The 14,002-nt window shown below is 35.7% G+C and overlaps 1 protein-coding gene across 6 annotated transcripts in view; it reads right to left on the bottom strand.

Annotated features, from left to right (window-relative positions):
• The window catches only part of Cdc27 (cell division cycle 27), a 74,150-nt gene that overhangs the window by 35,433 nt on the left and 24,715 nt on the right, over window positions 1–14,002 (bottom strand). For all 6 annotated transcript variants that reach the window (XM_013503141.1, XM_005402251.2, XM_013503143.1 and 3 more), the window contains exons 3-4: window positions 13,681–13,828; window positions 12,504–12,629 (exon numbers count right to left, since the gene is read on the bottom strand). In XM_013503141.1, the coding sequence (XP_013358595.1) occupies window positions 12,504–12,629; window positions 13,681–13,828 (274 nt within the window). The remainder of the gene's footprint in view (window positions 1–12,503; window positions 12,630–13,680; window positions 13,829–14,002) is intronic.

Here is a 14,002-nt window from a genome sequence, read left to right as displayed (position 1 = left end):
AAAAAAAAAAAAAAAAAAAAAAAAAGTCAAGGGAACGCAAGTAAAATATGAATTTAAAGAAATATGAACAAAATAAACTCTTATTGCCTTCTTGATTATTATTTTTAACTTCTTGGCAGATATTAGAGTTACTGAGGGAGATATGGAAAACATCCAATTACTTCATCTTATTCCCTTTTTCTGCGACACAATCTTGCTATGTAGTTCAGGCTGGCCTTGAACTTGTGGTGATCCCCCTGGCTCAGCCTCCTGAGTGCTGGGATTGCATGTTTGCACCACCATGGCTGGCCTTATTCTCAATGACATTACAATGGTAATTCTGAAAGTTATTTAAAATGTTTTAAATATACCATAAATTATCATATTTGTAAGGGCTGAGATGTACCTCAATGGTAGAGCACTTGTTTCACATGTACAAAGCCCTACACTTGATCCCCAGTGCTCCTAACTAAATAAACAACCAGATTTCTTTTTTTTCTTTTTGGTACTGGAAATCCAACTCAGGACCTTGAGCTTGCCAGGCAGGTGCTGTGTCACTGAGCTATATCCCCGGCCACAGATTCCTTTTGTTTTTAAACAAAGGAGGAGTAATGGTGACTCTTAAGGAAAACAAAAGTCTGTACTTCTTTCTAGTAAGGTGTTAAAGGTCCGCATTTGGAACCTAGACAATAACCATGGGGACATACTACTTGGAACCATTTGGGAATTAGCAGAGTGACACACTCTACTGCCTGCAGAGCTTTTAAACAGCAGAGAAGGCATCTGTAACAAGACTTCGGAACTTTCAGGTAAAAATACTAATTATCTTATCTGAGGTTCTTTCAAATACTTCAATGTCATATAGAAAAAAATTAATATATAGCAAAAGTTTTACAAAGGACCAGACAGCATGTCCAACATCTTAAAGTACCCTCATAAAGTGCACTATCAGTTAAAATATATAATCTGTTTAACGTGCAACTGTCAGTGTAATCTCAGAGAACTGTAGAGATTACCTTGGGTAAGTAGATACTTGTCTTCTAAATTTTCAAGAAGGTAGAAAATTTAAATGATATAAAAAGGGAAGTTTGGGCTAGCAGTTCAGCTCAGTGGCAGGGCACTTGCCTAGCACATGTGATAAAAAAATAAAACAAAGGAAAAAAAGAGAACAGAAAAGGAGAGGGGAGGAGAGGGAAAAGGAGGTGAGGGGACAGGAGAGGAAGGGGTACCAGCTAGAGGGTATCTCGCTCCTCCTATCTACCGAATTAGACACATGGACAGAGAGAAAAGCAGGGCAAGGAGGCAGACTTGGAAAATACAAATCTTGTCCAAGTCTGTACCTAAAGCCATTCAAGTGATTTTTCTTAAAGGATACAATTGCCACAAGACTAACCTAATCATTTACCAGGGATAGAGATGTTAACAAAAGTAGGAAATGAAAAGGGGGCATAAAAAAGCCATTTTATGAAAGCTACAAATGGCAAATCAATGGTTAGAAACATTTAATATAAGGTTTGGAAAAGGAAAACACAGTACATTGAAATCTCAATGCTTGAGGATTATCCTAAGCTTCCAACACGTCAGTGGCCACCTCTGCTATATTTTCCTCTTGTAATTCCAAAATAAGGACATTTCCTTCATCCTCAGTCCTTTTCTGTATAAAACCTACCCTGGTAAGGATACCTTTGATAAAGAAGACACCTAAATCTATGTGCTTCTTGACTTAAAACTTAACTTTCCTCTGGTGCTGGACAGTTTCGTATGGGTTTATTTCCCTAACTAAAGCTTCATATAGTCAAAATCAAATTGATACTTTTCTCCCCAAACCTGTGCTCAGTTTTGTGTTAAGGGCACACTACTGTCCTAGTACGTTTACAGACTCAGAAATCCCACCTGCACACGCCACCGGCTCACTGTTCCCTGTACTGCCAACAGCTAACGAACGCCTCCTGTCTCTTTATTCCTCCAATTCATGTTATTTCACCCTCTCCTCTCTTCTAGTACTAACCACGGTCGGCCCTTCTATCATCTCACGTCTTCTCTCTTGCAGTTGAGTACATTTTCTGAGTGCAAGGAATTAGACCCTTACTTTTACACTGGCCTTTCCCTTTCCTTTTTCCAAGAAGCCCTGACTCCTTGCTTTATTTGTACATGTAACACAACACACTTTTATTAATTTTTAAAGGTGCCCTGAGTGGACTGCATGAATTAAGTGGTGAGAAAAATGACAGAAAAACTGATTTACCCAACGATAAAACTATTCAGTGAAAAACAGTCCAGAAATACAATAGGTCGCGACCCCTGGTAATGAAAAGTCTCTTTCCAGTATTACTTAAATTATAATTTTATTTTTCTTTTTAAATTAGCAAAAAGAAAATTCAACTTTTTTTTTGGTACTGGGAATTGAACTCAGGACCTTGAGCTTGTGGGCAGCCACTGAGCCGCTAAGCTATATCCTGGGCCTTCAACTTTTAATAAGCTGGCAAAGCTGCTTTTCTTTTGATGATGGGGACTGAACCCAGGGGCCTTGTGCATGCTAAGCAAGTGCTCTACCACTGAGCCACTGAACTACATTCCCAGCCCTGGTAAGGCTGATTTTTAATAATAAATCTGATTTGTATGATCTGATTAGTAGCCCATGACACGTATTTAAAACACAATTAGTATCTGCTAAGAGATTAGATACACACATACATTGATAGGTATTGTATAAATAAGAGCTAATTGGGGAAGAAGTCAGGTAAGGAATTATAAAAATCTAACCTGGGAAGTAAAATCTCTAATTATTCAAAAGGGAAATAAAAGGGATAAAGATTTATTAAGATTAAACTGCTTGAGGAGCTCTAAATTTAGATAGTATTTTCACTAAATGGTGGCTATATACAAAACCCAGCAAGGAGCTTCCAAAAAAGTTGGAGTAAAAGAATAATTTAGATGGTACAGGGATCAAATTTAATATCCATGGTATCTTAAACATGTAAGCTTCATGTGCTATAGTAGACAAAAAGATCAATAAAATTATGTCAAAATACAAGTGACAGAAAGGAAAATCTAACATGTCCTAGCTACAAATTCGTAACATGAAAAAGTATATGATGGCTAAAGTACAAAGCCAGTTTGGGGACAGGACTGCTCCATTTTAGATACTTAACCATATTAATGATAAGTAGTAATAATACTGTTTCGAAGAAGGGGGAAAAAAGACTTTTGTTAAGCAGGAATTGCCTTACACACATCCATACACAGTGCATACCTTTCCAGGAATCTGGATCAACTGCACCTTCAAAAATGTTAACGATTTTAATTAAAAATAATTGGAAATACAAATATAGCACTTTTAGAGTGACTTCGGTATTTTCCTGTCTTTCCTATTTTAATTTGGAATAATTTTGGATCCATAAAGAAGCTGCTGCGGTGTAGCCTTGCTACGCATCCTTCACATAACTCCCTAGTAACTCTTCTTCATAATCACACTGTAATTACTGAGACTGGAAATAGCCATTAATATAACACTGTGAGCCACAGGCCCAATTCGGATTTGAGCAGATTTACACATGTTGATTTGTATGTGTACAGTTTTAAAAAATTTTGTCACATTTACAGGTTTAATTCCCACTAAAATTAAGCTACAAAACTACTCTTAACATTCAGAAGAAAACCCTTCAGCTATCTCTTTAGTTATATTCTCATTCTAACCTAACCGCTCAAAATCATTCATGAGTTCCTCCTCACTGAAACTTTTTCGTATGTTACAGAAATAAAATTACGTATGTTTTTCCTACTTATTCTTTTGTATGCTTACATTTGTGCTTTTGTCTTCTTCTTACTAAAAAATGAACAAGTGATAAATCCATTCCTAATAAGGAGAGAGATAAAAAGTGGAGATGGAAAGCACTAATCAGTAAAGTCAACCTAAACCCTTAATGCAATTATGGAACGAATTTTTAAAAATATCACATAGAATGTAAACTTTTGGAACTGCTTTTTTTCACTTGCTTTAATGTCCTTATTATCTATATCATTACATGTATCATTAGTTTATTCCTCCTTAGTGCAGAGTAGTATTCCATCACAGGGAATAGTTACTCCATTCAACCACTGAATTTAGGTTGTATGCAATTTGGTGCTTTACAAATAAAGTGGTTATGAACATTCATGTACAAGCATCTCCCCGATCAAAATGTATGATGGATCCTATTGCTCTGTATCCACACCAGCACTTGGTGTTGTCAATAATTTTTTTTTTAAATTTAAGTTTATTGGTGCAATTTAGGTATACAGAACGACCACATCCTCCTCTAGGGAATTTGTATCTATACATGATATATCTAAGTTTCCTCTTTTTTCCCCCATTCCCATCCTGTCATTCTAAATCCCCTTCCCCACCCTGTTCACAAGGCTTGGTTTTAACTTTACCCTTTTCTCATTGTTTTCTTTCTCTACCTTCCTTTCCCCTCCCCCTCCCTATTGCTCTTTTCCTTTTGAACAGTTTTTTCCTGTGTCACAGTACCTATTGTAATGTATGACCTTACGTACGTTTTCAGTTTCTCACACCAGAGAGATAATGTGGTATTTACACATGTGTGTCCAATTTATTTCACTTATGATTATGGTCTCAAGATCCATCCATTTAGTTGTAAACATCTCCATTTTACCTTTATGGCTGAGGAATACTCCACTATATAAAAAAAATACATCTTTTTTTTGTATCCAGTCCTTGGTTGATGGGCATTTGGGATGCTTCCAAGATTTAGCTATTACAAACTGTCTTGCTATAAACATGGGTGCAAACATATCACTGCAGTATGATGCTTTTAATTCTTCTGAGAATATACCCAGAAGGGGAATAGCTGGGTCAAATGGGACTGCTTACCCCACTGTTTTGGAGAATCTCCACACTAATTTCCACAATGGTTGTACCAGCCTATTCTCCCACCAACAATGGAGAAGTGTTCCTTTTTCCCCACAGCCCTGCCAATTATGTTATAATTTTCTTGACTCTCAGCATAATTTTGTGTTTCTCAAATGACCAGTGATGATGAACATTTTTTCATGTATTTATTTGTGATTTGTACTTCTTCTGAGAAATGTCTATTCAGCCCAGATGCTCACTTTTGGATTGGGTCTTCAAATCTGGAGGGTCTGATTTTTGGTTCTTCTTATGTTCTACATTTTAATAAATGATGCTGGAAAAAATAGCTTTCTACATGTTGGAGACTAAAAACTAGACCCATGTCTATCACCCCATGCATTACACTAAAATGAAAATGGGATCAACGATCTAAATATTAAAGAGAAATATTAAATCTGCTGTAAGATAGAATAGATAAAACTCTGGAATAGGCAGACACCAGTAGATATGAGAAGGCAGACATAGGTGTAGGCAAAGTCTTTATGAACAAACTGCAATCTCACAGCAATTATCACAAAGAATTAAGAGCTGGGATCTCATCTTATTAATAAAAAGCTTTTGCATAGCAAAAGAAATCATCAATAGAGTGAAAAGACAGCCCATAAAATGGGAAAAAAAATTTATGCCAATAGTTTTTATCTGAGCCATTCTAATAGATGTGCAGTGGTATCTCGTGGTTTCTATGTATCTTTCCTTGAGGGCTAATGATTTCGTTCATTTTTTTATTTGCTCATTTGCCACCCATGTAATCTTTTTCAATTGTCCAGTCAAGTGTTCTGCCCATTTTCTGAGTTGTTTTTACTGAGTTCTTTATATAGTCTAGATACAACATATGTTCTTTATGTGATTTGTAATTATTTTCTTCTGTCAGCCTGAGACTTGTATTTTCATTTTCTTTTGCAAAGCAGAGCTTTAATTTTGATGAAGATAAATTGATCAAGATTTTTCTTTTAGGTACTGCTTTAGATATAATGTCTAAGGACTCTGGCCTAGTTTGATGTTTTATATTTCGATTGATGAACCATGTAAGTTTTTAATAAAGTTTAAGGTTAGATTACAGTTCTTTTCTTTTGGCTACAGACGTCAAATAGCATCATTATTTTCTGGAAGGACATTACTTTTCCATAGAATTTTCACTTTTGTCAAACTTCAGCTGACCAAGAGATACATTTTGAATTCTATCATACAATCATTTCTTTTTGTTTTGTTTTTGAGGTACTGAGGATTGAACCCAGGGCCTCAAGCATGGTAGGCAAATGTGCTACAGTTCAGTGAGGTTGTATATTCTTTAAAATTTTTTGAGGAACTGTATTATTTTTCTGTATCACTAGGTTCTTTTTTGGGCTAATATTTTGTTAAGAATTTCTATGCCTAAGTTTATAGCGAGTACAGATCTATAATTTGGAGGGGGGCACAGTCTTTGGTATTTATTAATGTTGTTATCAAATCCTGGACATTGCATATGCTTGGCAAGCACTCTGCCACTTAGGTACACCCCCAAGTCCTTTACAGTCTTTGGGTTTTTATCCCTAAGACAGGGTCTCACTATGTGGTTAAGGCTGCCCTTCATCTCACCATTATAGCCCAGGTTGGCGTTGAACTCACGGCAATATTCCTGCCTCAACCTCCAGAGTGCTGAGATTGTAAGGATGCATGAGCACTTGCAATTTTATTTTATGTCTTTTTGAAACAGGGTCTCGCTATGCAGTTCAGGCTGGCCTTGAGCTCTTCTTGTAGCCCAGGCTGGTCTCAAACTTGCAGTGATCCTCCTGCCTCAGCCTCGCAAGTGCTGGGATTACAGACATGTGCCACCACATCTGGCTAGCCTTTGGTTTGTAAAGCAAGGTGATGCTGACCTTGTAAAAATTAGTTGGGGAGTAATTTTTCTCATCTTATTTTCTGGAAGAGATGTGTACAATGGGGTAGAATTTTTGCTTTCATACTTGTAGAATTAGGTTATCTAATTTAGATTACCATTTCTTGGGTAAATTCTGGTAATATGTGATTTTTTTATTTGAAAGAGAAAAAAAATTTCAAAACAAGTTAAAAGGACGGTAACAACTGCATCTTGTTACCTTTAAATTACTTATTCAGAGTACAAGATATAGGCATTTAATTGTTCAAACAATATTAGCACAAAGCTTTCTTTTCAATGAACAGAGAAATTAGAATAACTATGTTAACTATCATACATACATTTATTTTGTTTTGTATTTGTCTTTCCCTTCCTTCTTTCCTCCTTTGCCCCATCTGAATTTCTTTTTCATTTTCTACAGTTTCTTCCCATTGTACAATATCTGTTGTACATTTTGGATCTTATTTACTCTTTCAGCTTCTCACACTAGAAAGACAATACAATGTCTGCACATGTGCAGGTGGTTTATTTCACTTATGAGTACAGTCTCAAGTTGCATCTATTTACCTATAAAAGTCTCCGGTTTACCCTTCATGGCTGAGTAGTACCTCACTGGAGAAAAAGATCACATCTTTTTTATCCATTCTTTGGTTGATGGCATTTGGGTTGTTTCCAAGATTTAGTTATACAAATTGTGTTGCTATAAACATGGGTGCACATATGTATTGCTGTGGTATGACATTTTTATTCTTCTGGGAAGATCCCCAGCAGGGCAATAGCTGGGTCAAATGAGACCACCAATCCTAGTTTTTTGAGAACTCTCCACACTGATTTCCACAGTGGTTGCACCAGTCTACATGCCACCAACAGTGGAGAAGGGTGCTTTTTTCTCCACAGGCCCTCCAGCATTTGTTATTGATTTCTTGATAGTAGCCATTCTTTCTGGGGTTAGATGGACTCTCAGTGTTGTTTTAATTTGCATTTCTCAAATAACCAATGCCAATGATGTTAAACATTGTTTCAGGTATTTATTTGCTGTTTGTATTTCTTCATCTGATAAATGTGTATTCACCTCAGATGCCCATTTTTGGATTGGGTTTTTAAATTTGAAAGGTCTGGTATTTCCAGGTCTTTGTATGTTTTCAAGAGTAATCCTGTGTCTGAGGAACAGCTACCAAACGTTGTTTCCCACATTGTGGGTAGTCGCTTTACTTGGCTGGTGGTTTCCCTTGCCATGCAAAAGCTTTTTAGTAGGTTGAGATCCCAGCTGTTGACTCTTTGTGATGGTTCCCACGTGATCAGGGTTTTATTCATAAAGTCTTTGCCTACGCCAACATCTTCAAGAGTTTTACCTATTGTATCTTCCAGCAGATTTAATGTTTCTGTATTAATATTTGTATTTTTGATCCATTTCAGTTTTAAGTTAGTGCATGGTGAAAGATATTTTAATCTTTGGCATGTACAGTCAGTTTTTCCAGCACCATGTATTAAAGCAGTTATCTTTCTTTCAGTGACTGTGTTTGGCACTTCTGTCAAAGGTAAGGTGGCTAAGTATGACTGGATTTGTTTCTGCATCTTCTAATCTGTTTCACTGATCTTTGGGTCTGTTTTTTTTTTTTTTTTTTTTCCAGTACCACACTGTTTTTATCACACTAGCTTTATAGTATAATTTCAAGTCAGGGACTGTAATGCCTCAAAGCCTTGCCTTTGTTGCCCAGAACTGTCTTTGCAATTTTGTCTCTTCTAGTACCAAATAAATATTAGGATTGTTTTCTCTAATTCTGTTAAGTATGCCATCAGTACTTTGATCGGGATTATATTAAATCTACAAAAATTTTGAGAGTATGGCCATTTTCACTATATTGGTTCTTCCTACCCAAGAGCAAGGGGTATCTTTCCATTTTCTGATAGCTGCTTCAATCTCTTTTTCAAAGTACTGTAATTTTCAATGTAGAAGTCTTTTATATCCTTTATTAGATTGATTCCTAGGTATTTCATTTTTTTGGATGCTATTGTGAAAGGTGTTGCTTCCCTAACTTCTGTCTCAGTGAGACTGTTATTTGTATACAGGAAGGCTGTTGATTTCTGAGTGTTAACTTTGTATTCAGTTACACTACTGAATTTGCTTATTAAATCTAGCAGTTTCTTAGTGGAGTTTTTAGGGTCTTCTATGTAAATTTCTTTTTGACATTTGCAAATAATGGTGATTTTATCTCTTCCTTTCCTATTGTTATTCCTTGTCTTTCTTTTTCTTGTCTAATGTTCTGGCTAAAGTTTCCAGGACTATGCTGAGTAAGAGTGGAGACAGTGGACATCCTTGTATTGTTCTTGAATTTAGAGTGAAAGCTTTCAATTTTTGTTCCTTTAATATGATGTTCACTGTTGTGTTTGTCATAGTTGGCTTTTACCACATTGAGATATAGACCATGTATTCCAATTTTCTGTGGAGTTTTTATCATGAACAATTGCTGGACTTGGTCACAAGTTTTTTCTACATCTATTAAGATGATCATATGATTTTTGTTCTTGACTCTATTACTATGGTATATCACATTTATTGATTTACATATGTTGACCCATCCCTGCATCCCTGGGATGAATCCCACTTGGTTGTGGTGTATAATCTTCTTGATGATCTGCTGAATTCTGTCTGCCTATATCTTATTGAAGAGATTTTCATCTATGCTCATTACAGAGATTGGCCTGTAATTCTCTTTCTTAGTTGGGTCCTTTTCTGGTTTTGGTATTAGGGTAATGCTAGCTTCCAGGAATGAATTTGGGAGTACTGCTTCCCTTTCAATTTCATTAAAGAGTTTGAGAAGTAGTACTGTTAGGTCTCTAAATTTCTTACAGAATTTAGCAGTGAATCCATCAGGGCCTGGGCTTTTCTCAACTGGTAGGTCTTAAATTACATCTTTAATTTCACTGATTGATACTGGTTTATTTAGGATTTTTATATCCTCTTGATTCAGCTTTGGTAATTAGTATGTATCTAGGAATCTCTGTTCTTCTGCATTTTCCATCTTATTGGAGTACAAGTTTTCAAAATAGGTATAGATGATCTTAGGGATTTCTGCAGGGGCCATTGTGAGTTCACCCTTTTCATGCCTAACTGCATAGATTTGAGTCTTTTCTTTCCTTTTTTTGATAAGCCTAGCTAACAGTTTGTTGATTTTATTTTATTTTATTTTATTTTTTTTCCGGTACCGGGAACCGAACTCACGACCTTGCGCTTGCCAGGCAAGCGCTTTGCCGCTGAGCTAAATCCCCAGCCCCAGTTTGTTGATTTTATTTAACCTTTCAAAGAGCCAACTCTTTGATTCATTGATTCTTTGTATTCTTTTATTAGTCTACAGTGCATTAGTTTCTACTCTAATCTCTATAATTTCCTCCCTTGTCCAAGCTTTTGGCATAGAATGCTCTTCTTTTTCTAGAAGTTTGAGGTTCACCATTAAGTTTATTTGCACTTGCTCTGTTTTCCTGATATGGGTACTCACTGCTATATATTTTCTTCTTAGGATGGCTTTCATTGTCATGTATGTTGCAGTATACTGTATTGTTGTTATAAGTAACTGTAGAAACTGTCTAATTTCTTCTTTAATTTCATCTGTGACCCACTGGTTGTTCAGGAGGGTGTTATTTAGTTTCCTTGTGTTTTTGAAGTTCTTATGGTTGTTTCTGCCACTGATTTCCAATTTCATTGCATTACAGTCTGATAATATTCATGGGGTAATTTCTATTCCTTTGCATGTACTTATGCATGCTCTATGACCTAATATGTGGTCTAGCTTGGCAAACATCCCATGTACAGCTGAAAAGAGTATGTATTTGGATGTTGTGGCGTGGAACACTCTAGGAATCTACTAAATCCATTTTTTCAAAAGTCTGGTACAGTTCTAATAGTTCATTGTTGTTTTTTATCTAGCTTATCTGTCTTTTTTGTGATAGTGTGGTATTGAGATCCCCCAATATAACTATATTATTATTTGATTTTCCATGCCTATTAATATTTGTTGTATGTACTTTGGTGTACTGATGTTTGTTGCATATGTATTTATGATTGTTATCTCTTCCTTTTACAAGGGTGTAGTGAAATTCTTTGTCTCTCCTCATCACTCTTGGCTTGAAATTCACTTTGCAAATAGTATAGCCACCCCTGCTTTTTTTCCAGGTTCCCTTTACATGGAGTATTGTTTTCCATCCTTTGACTTTAAGTCTATAAATTTCTTTTTGAATTGTGTTTTTTGTATGCAGCACACAAGAATCTTACTGTTGAATCTTGCTTCTTGATTCATTCTACCAGTCCCTGTGTTTTGATTGGTGAACTGAGACCAGTAACACTGATAGTTGTAACTGATACATGTTGACTTACCCTTTTTTTCATGTTATTTTCCTGCTGCTGGTATGCCCTCTTTTTTTCCTTTCCTCTGTTGAACTGTTTGGCTTGCCTGGTGGTTTCCTTCTGTTGGGGTTCATGGAGTTGTCCTTGTTATATCTTTATAGAATGTCCTTTAAAACATTTTGGAGTGCTGGTTCGGTGGTCATAAATTTCTTCAGATGGTCTTTGTCATGGAAGTATCTTATTTCTCCATCAGTTTTGGAAGATAGTTTTATGGGGGTACATCAATCTGGGTTGAATGTTGTTTTCCTTTAGAACTTGAAATACTTCATTTCAGACTCTGCTTGACTTGAGGGTTTGTGTGAAAAATCAGCTGTGATTCCAATGGGCTTCCTGTAGAGGTGATTTGTTCCTTTTCCTTAAGAGCTTTTAAGATTCTACTTTGGTATTGAATTTCTGGAATCTGGACTATGATAAGCTTGGCTGTAAATTTTTTTGGATCATGGCTAATTGGCATTCTATATGCCTCATTCTCCTGTATGTCAAATTCTTTTTCTCTACCAAAAAAATTTTCTGCCATGATGTTGGTGAACATTTTTTTCTATCATTTATGCTATCTCCTGCTTTTTCTTTGACTCCAATGAATCTTAAGGTATTTTTCTTTGCCTCAGGTAGGAGGTGCTGGATTGATTTCTCATGGCCCCTTGCTACTTTAAGGAATGTTTCTTTTCATGATCATTAACCATAAATCTGTCTTCTAAATCTGAGATCCTGTCCTCACAATGGGTTAATGTGCTGTCATCTGCTGCTTAATCTGCTGGATACTTTCAATGGAATTTTTATTCTCCTGGATATCTGCTTGTATCTGCCTTATGAATTCCATTTCTTTCCTATGCTGAGCATTCATGGCTTCCATAATTTTCTTAAGGTACTCTATTTTTCTGTCTCTATCTGCTCTAGTCACGAAGCCTGGTTTTATTATGTTCACTATCTCTGTAGTTATCTGAGACATTATTTCTGATTTGATTTTTTCTAGAACCTCATTCAACTTTGTTGTTACCACTTCAAAGAGGCCAGGTTTGTGGCTTTCAGATTATCCCACCTCACTGCTCCCTGGTTTTGCCTTTGGTGAACTGGATATCTAGGGTTGCATCTTCATTAAGTGTCTTTTTAAAAAATTCCTGGGGTAATGCCTCTGGTGGGTTCCTTTATTGTTAATATTTGGAACCCTTAGAAATGACTACTTCTCCAAGGTATCTTCTAGGGGTAATTGTTTTTTGCATTTTGAGTCTGTTGCAAGATCCCACCTGTTCAATTTGTTTGAGATAAGATATTGCTGCCTGTTTCCCCAGCTCCTGTTCTCTGGCTCTCTGCCATGTAAGAAATTATTTTTTGGTAATTTGAATCATTTTACTTACCAATATACATGTCCCAACAATGAAAGAGTAAAGCAAGCTGAATCACCAAACTCGGTAACAATATCATCATGGCTTTTCTGCTTATTAAACACTCCACCAGATAAGATCTGTTCCCCTTCTGCAAGCCTTAAAAATATAAATTCACAGATTAAAAAAAAAAAATACAAAAAGCACCACATGAAGACATCCTTTATTATGATTATGGAGACAGATACAGTTCACAATCCTTTTATAATATTGATAAACATGTGCCTAGAATCATTTGAGAAGCCAGAAGGTTATGATCTTAAAACTTCACTTTTGTCTTTAAAAAGAGAAGTCATTAAACTTAGTTTCTGCAAGTCTGAGCAACATATTCATTACTTACATGAAAAGAAATAGAAGATGATTAATTATATTGGAGGAGAATGTGGTTCTTTACCCAACATGTGTAGTGCTAGTGTATGTCTCAGAAATCTCATAGTTATTTTACATAGCATTACTTAAAAGGGCATCAGTCATTGGACAAATAATATAGTGATTTATATTTGTGATGATTTTATGAGACATTTGTTCCAATGGTGAACTGTCAAACAAAATACATGGAAGATTTTACAAATAACTCTGCAGCCACCTTTACCAGTAATTCACCTCTTAAATCACAGAAGAGTTTAACAGAACACAACTATATCTTTAGCTGTCTCTTTGGAATAGGCACTGCTGTCTTGGTTTCACTGTAATTAGCAAAAGAACTGCTCTTCTAATTCTGCTCCCTTTCTTCAAAGGGATGGGCAGTAGTTCCCAACTAAAATGATCTTGAAAGGAAACTATAGTCATCTAGAAAAATCATCCTTGAATGAAAGGCCATGTTTTTAGGTTTAAACTGGTTTAACACTAACAGCAAAGGAAAGAGAATGACTATTTGTAATCACTCTGAAAACAGGTAGGATTTATAATTTAATCTTCTCCAGAGTTAAATTCTGCTATTCATCACCATAACAATGATATAAACCTTTGTAACAAAAATAATATATAGATTGCAAGATAAACATTTCAGATGTTACTGAAATAGATAAACTTCCACACCTAAAAAGAGGGAGAGGAGTCATTTGCAGAGTTTAATCTGTCATAAGAATTTCATTCAAAATTCTACCATGTAAGTATAACAAAATTACCCAGAAAAGATTTTAATACTTACTTGCTGAGATCAACGCAACATTTTGCAAGCAGGTATTTACATTGTGGTGTAGTACAACTGTGACCTTTCAAGAGTCTATATGCTTTGTAAGCCTTTCCTGAGCGGTAATAACAGGTTGCCAGTAAAAACAAGGCTTCTTCTGAGTGTACTAAGAACAGATATTTAAAAAAAAGAACAAGAATTGGCTATTGTTCAGCACAATGAATGATAAGCACTTTATCTGGCAATAAAGTTTAGGAATTAAAAATTATGCACATTAATCATTACTGATTTAAATTTGAATTGTAAAGGAGGATGTTGCTGATAGAAAAATTAATTCTTC

The sequence above is a fragment of the Chinchilla lanigera genome, unplaced genomic scaffold (assembly GCF_000276665.1).
Source record: "Chinchilla lanigera isolate Chin_1 unplaced genomic scaffold, ChiLan1.0 scaffold00077, whole genome shotgun sequence".
Classification (NCBI taxonomy): domain Eukaryota; kingdom Metazoa; phylum Chordata; class Mammalia; order Rodentia; family Chinchillidae; genus Chinchilla; species Chinchilla lanigera.
The sequence above is the reverse complement of the archived record's forward strand: the minus strand, read 5'-3'. Positions and strand labels throughout refer to the sequence as shown.